Source organism: Apis dorsata, unplaced genomic scaffold, assembly GCF_000469605.1.
Source record: "Apis dorsata unplaced genomic scaffold, Apis dorsata 1.3 scaffold_292, whole genome shotgun sequence".
In the NCBI taxonomy this organism is placed as follows: domain Eukaryota; kingdom Metazoa; phylum Arthropoda; class Insecta; order Hymenoptera; family Apidae; genus Apis; species Apis dorsata.
In genome coordinates, this window is record NW_006263567.1 from 324,654 (window position 1) to 329,563 (window position 4,910).

At 39.7% G+C, this 4,910-nt stretch overlaps 1 protein-coding gene across 1 annotated transcript; it reads right to left on the bottom strand.

Annotated features, from left to right (window-relative positions):
* Positions 1-1,480: 1,480 nt before the first annotated feature.
* LOC102674885 lies at positions 1,481-1,734 on the bottom strand. The gene has a single exon (XM_006617025.2). It carries the CDS (start codon positions 1,732-1,734, stop codon positions 1,522-1,524), a length of 213 nt encoding a protein of 70 aa, XP_006617088.1. The 3' UTR covers positions 1,481-1,521.
* Between the last annotated feature and the right edge of the window lie 3,176 nt (positions 1,735-4,910).

Genomic DNA, 4,910 nt, shown 5'->3' on the forward strand with positions numbered 1-4,910 from the left:
AGTAGTATGTACCGGATATCCGGTATTTCAAGCATGTGGTAACGATATACACGCGTATCTTTGCTTATTATTTTCATTCTCGGTTTTTCTATTATCCACTTTTTTCGTAGATATCGATTGACCTGTTTAATTAATGAATACAAAATATGAATAATCTGTACATTTTTTTTTCTTTTCTTGCTTTTCCAAAGGTTATCAACCGAGGTATGAAACGGATGAGAAGAAAGTTTCGCCTCGTCGAATCTTCAGACAGATGTTCAGGGAAACCCTGTCCGTGCTGACAACGAACGTGCGTTGAATGTCGGAGACCTTGACCCGCAACCAACGTTCCTTCTTTTATCTCGTAGAGTAGAGTCGTAGAGCGTTTCGTTCGATTGTTCTTGATCGCGTGCAGCAACAAGGGCGTTGCAACTTTGTCAATCCAAAGTTTCTTTTTCACCAACATTTCCGCAGACGTGCGCAATCTGCCATATAAATAATTTTAATTGTAATCAAAGGAGTACAATTATCGATACAAGAAGTGAACGAAATGGGAAGAAAAAGGGTCGTTGTTCTCTCGAACAGCTTGATTCCATTTTCCATTCGAGAGATTCGCATTCGTTAGAGAATGACGCATCTGATATCGGGGAATCGTGTATCTTGGCGCAGAGCACGATGCACACGCGTGATTGTACAATTTTCTCTCGATGATGTGATAAAAACTGTGGCTGGGACGCGAATATGCCACGGAGAATTATCGTATTTCGATTCGTTCGAGAAGACTTATTTTCCTTTCTTTTTTTCTTTTTAATCCTTGCCAAAAATACGACGCGTAAGTGTAGTAAGAAACATTGGAAAAGGGAGACATCGTGTCATTGTTAAATTTATCGAACGAAACGGAAATGATCGAGAACGCAAAAACATAATCTCTTCTTCTGCAAAAAAAAAAGGAAAGCAACGAATCGTTAACCATCAATCATTCATCGCTCATAGCCATGGTGGTAATTTAAACAAAAAAGGAAAAAGATCCATGTTGAAAAATCTCGTGACGCAAACGCGGTTTGGCCTTATTTCAAAGTTCAAGTATGAAAGCTCGGAAGGGAGCACGCTAGGTTCACCTAGACGACATCGATAATCTCGTGCGCGTCATTATTATTATTATTATTATTATTATTATTTCCACGATACACTCGCTAGACTCTGGGATTGCTGATGAAAGTATGATCGTATTACAAAATTAAGGAGAGGAGACGAGTCGATAAATCGATCGAGCGGAGGAATTCGGGTAAACATTTCGAGACATTTCGTTTGTTTCGACGAAAAGTGTGTTGGATAGAAGAAATAAGAGATTAAAGAAAATAAATACGTATATTTAACTAAAAAAAACTTAAATCAACTCTAACCAACTCTCAATGTACAAATATTATTATAACTTAAATTACTAAACAGCTATGTACAAAGTGATTGATCCCTCCCTGTCCCATCCCTCCCCCACCCAGTCCCAGTTCTTTGGTTCAGCGTCATGTTCGTACAACGTGTCGTTCAATTTCTATGATTGAAGATGTCCTTGGGTATGGGGTCCATGTGGGATTGGCCCTCGAACGCGGAAGTGGAGGATGGCGCTGGTTTCGGCGGGCCTTGGAACATGCAGGTCTTCGCCGTCTTCAACAGGCGACCGTTGCTCGCCGTTCGCCAGTAAACCGTGCGAACCGCTTGCTTCCCAGCTACGTAGCTTACCGCTCCACCGATCAGCATCTGGAGAAAAAGAAAGAGAAAAAGAGGAATAATAAACGAAGGATCGTAGGATCGTAGAACGAACAATCTGTTAAATTCAAAAGCGACGCTTGCTGCTGGATTCGGATCCAACTTTTCGACGAGAATTTCGAATCTTTGGAAAAAGCGGGAAATGCTCACCTTTTTCGCTTTGCCAAATTGATTTACGGCGTGTATTTGTAGTTGGAGCACTCGAAGTGTGTGCAGTTGTTAGCTGGTCGAAGAAGACTCGTTGGAGAGGAACGATAGAGTAGAATCGTCTACCTCTCGTTGTAACAATCGTTTGAGGAGAAAAGCTGAACTGACGAACCGGCCTCCTCTGGTGGATAATTTATACGATAAAGACTACGTCACGGGTTCTCGCGATAACAACGAGTCGGCGTCATTCACACCGTGATCGCCGAATCCTGGAACAACCGTGGCCGAGTGGTGGGAAGCGAGTGGTGTTCGGTTTCTCAGAAGTGGACAAGTTTAAGATAAACAACCGATCTGCTCTTTGACTGATCTATCGATATTTACTACGTGATCGTTGTCGATGCTTCTCTTACTTTCGCGTATGTCGACAAATTCGATGATTTTTTTTCTTTTTTTGGAACGATTCGGCCGATGGATCGATGGTTCGAAATACACGGTTACACGACCAAAAGTCGTGATTAAACGATAATGACGATTAATTCGGTATGCTAATACGATCGAATATCGTTATCGGGAATGTTAGTAAATAGGATTGTGATAATACGACCTTGAATTCGTTTCCTCGAGAAGTAAAAGGAAAAAGAGAAAATGCTCTTATTCGAATAATTATTCGAAACGATTTATCGAAATTTTTTTTTTTTTTTTTTCACGCTTCAACGAGAATTCGAGATTTTGTCAATTCTGTCGAAGAAGAGAAGATCTTTTATCGTATAGATAATTTCTTGGAGTTTTATAACGATCGGTCTTCAATTGTTCATTGTCAAACTAACACAGAGGAATGTTAATAACCGTAAAGCCAGGATGAATAATACTCAAGCTCGACGAACGATTCATAAATCATGGTTACGATATACCTTGGTATAAATCATCGAACAATTTTCCCCCGATCGTTTAACGCGCTCGTGGAAAATTATATATTGACGCAGTCGTGTATCGTTAAAAAAATAGCCTCTCTGTCAGGAGAGATAACATTTCGCATCTTTCCGATGTACTTTGTCTCTGATCACAATTAATATACGTGTACATAATACGCAGCGTGCTCTTCCTGGATCTTCTTCAGCGAAGCGTGTTAATAATGAAACGCGCTTAACGTCTTAATGTTCGTAACGTTTGTCTGACTGAGAAGAGGTGAAGAGGAGAAATGTTGAAGAAGAATCGGTCTAAATTTGTGAACGGGAAACGATAACAAAGGTCGAAAATAATTTTCCTCGTCGAAAATACGCGAATCGTAATCGTTATGTAAATTTGTACTTCTTGCAATGCGTTCAAATCTATCACGTTTTCACGTTTTCTTGATTCTGGCGAGAAAGATAAGTTGGAAAACATCTCGTTTATCGTTTAATAATTACACGCGCCACGATCGTAAAATTAGTTATTGACTCGAGATTAACACGTAAAATCGTTATGATTGTGTATCCCGATCACATGATCGGGATGTGCAAAAAATCTGTAATCGGTATTTGTTTTTTTTTTTTTTTTTTTTTTTTTTTTAAAGGGGAGATTGGCTTCGGGAAGAAACAAAGTTTATTTTTATCTCCTTTCGTCCATCCACGAAAGAAATCCATGGATTATTTCGCTCCTAATTCGTTTACGCTCTCGAGTGTGCACTTACTAGTTATCGGTGTTAATTGTTGATACTACGTATCGGTATTTAATCCATTGTATCATACGAGTTTTCTTTTTAAGTGCACGATTCGTCTTACGAGCCTGTAAAATATTATTTTTCATCGATCATCTACGCACTTTACGCGTATATCTTTTTGTTTTGCTCGAAATGTGCTTTTAACGTTAATCCTCGGTAAGAGAATAAAAATTGCAGCTCAAGTGGAAAATTATTGGAATATTGAGGGAAAGGGAGGAGGAAAGGGAGAGAAATGGGGGGAAATATCTCGAATTCCTTTTCACATTTTCCACGTATTATAATAAAGTTGGAAGAATTTTTATTCCAATAAAAATTTTCCCCACCCTCGAAAGAAAGAATCCCTGTCCGATCGAGAATAAAATATTTAAATATTACGATCTCATTTATACGCTCTTGTTGTTATCATCTCATAATACTTTTTAACAAAAAGAAAAGAAAAGAAAGAAAGAAGAAACGTTCCATCAGTGGACGATCGATGGAAAATTTAATTCGATGAAACGAGGAAGGAAAGAAATCGTCGTCAAGTTCATCGGGGCCGCAACGCTACGTAATTGGAAAAGTAAAATGAAAGGGAAAAAAACGTTGAAGGAAAACGATGCGTGTAAACGCGTGCAAAGACTCGAGAAGGCGATGCAATCGTACATGGCCGAGAGAGAGAGAGAGAGGGGGGAGAGAGACGGTCAATATGATTCACGTGAAACTTTCGTGGCGTCGCGGAGGGAAGTGGAGAGGGGACGACGTGATCGAGATAGACGATCGTCGATTTCGATAAAAGCGGAGCTCGTGCCACGCTTCTTCTTCTCCTATCTGTCTGCCATTCCCATTAATAACCGATCCGTGTTTGCAGAGGTACGTACACAACGTACGTACACACCGAATCAAGGTTGGACGATAAATTGGAGGGGAGTAGAACGAGAGGTGTACAATGTGTAATTGCGTTGGAGGAAAATTATGTAATGCGTAAATGAACTTCTTATGTACACACTTGGTCGAGAGCAATGCGTGAACGATAAAGTTTTCGAGTGGTTATATCTTCGTTGGGGAGCCGTGATCCTTCGATTATTCGCCGATCGAAACGACATTTGTCGTGTTCGCGTTATCGGTAACACGAGTTTCTCGATCGAAATCGGGTTTTCGATATCTCTGAATCGATCTGGTTGGAACGAGAGGAAATATACGAATTCGATCGACGATGAAAGAAAGAAATTAATTTATTTCAGGGAAGAAGAAATTTCGAAGGGAATCGCGATTACGAAAAGGCAGAATACGATTTTTATTTTATTGTACGCTTTGAAATCGGTACATATTTTTTTTTTTTTTT

What these genes read in the sequence shown, in the direction of transcription:
- LOC102674885 (XM_006617025.2), bottom strand. Translation starts at nt 1,734, where the DNA reads ATGCTGATCGGTGGAGCGGTAAGCTACGTAGCTGGGAAGCAAGCGGTT.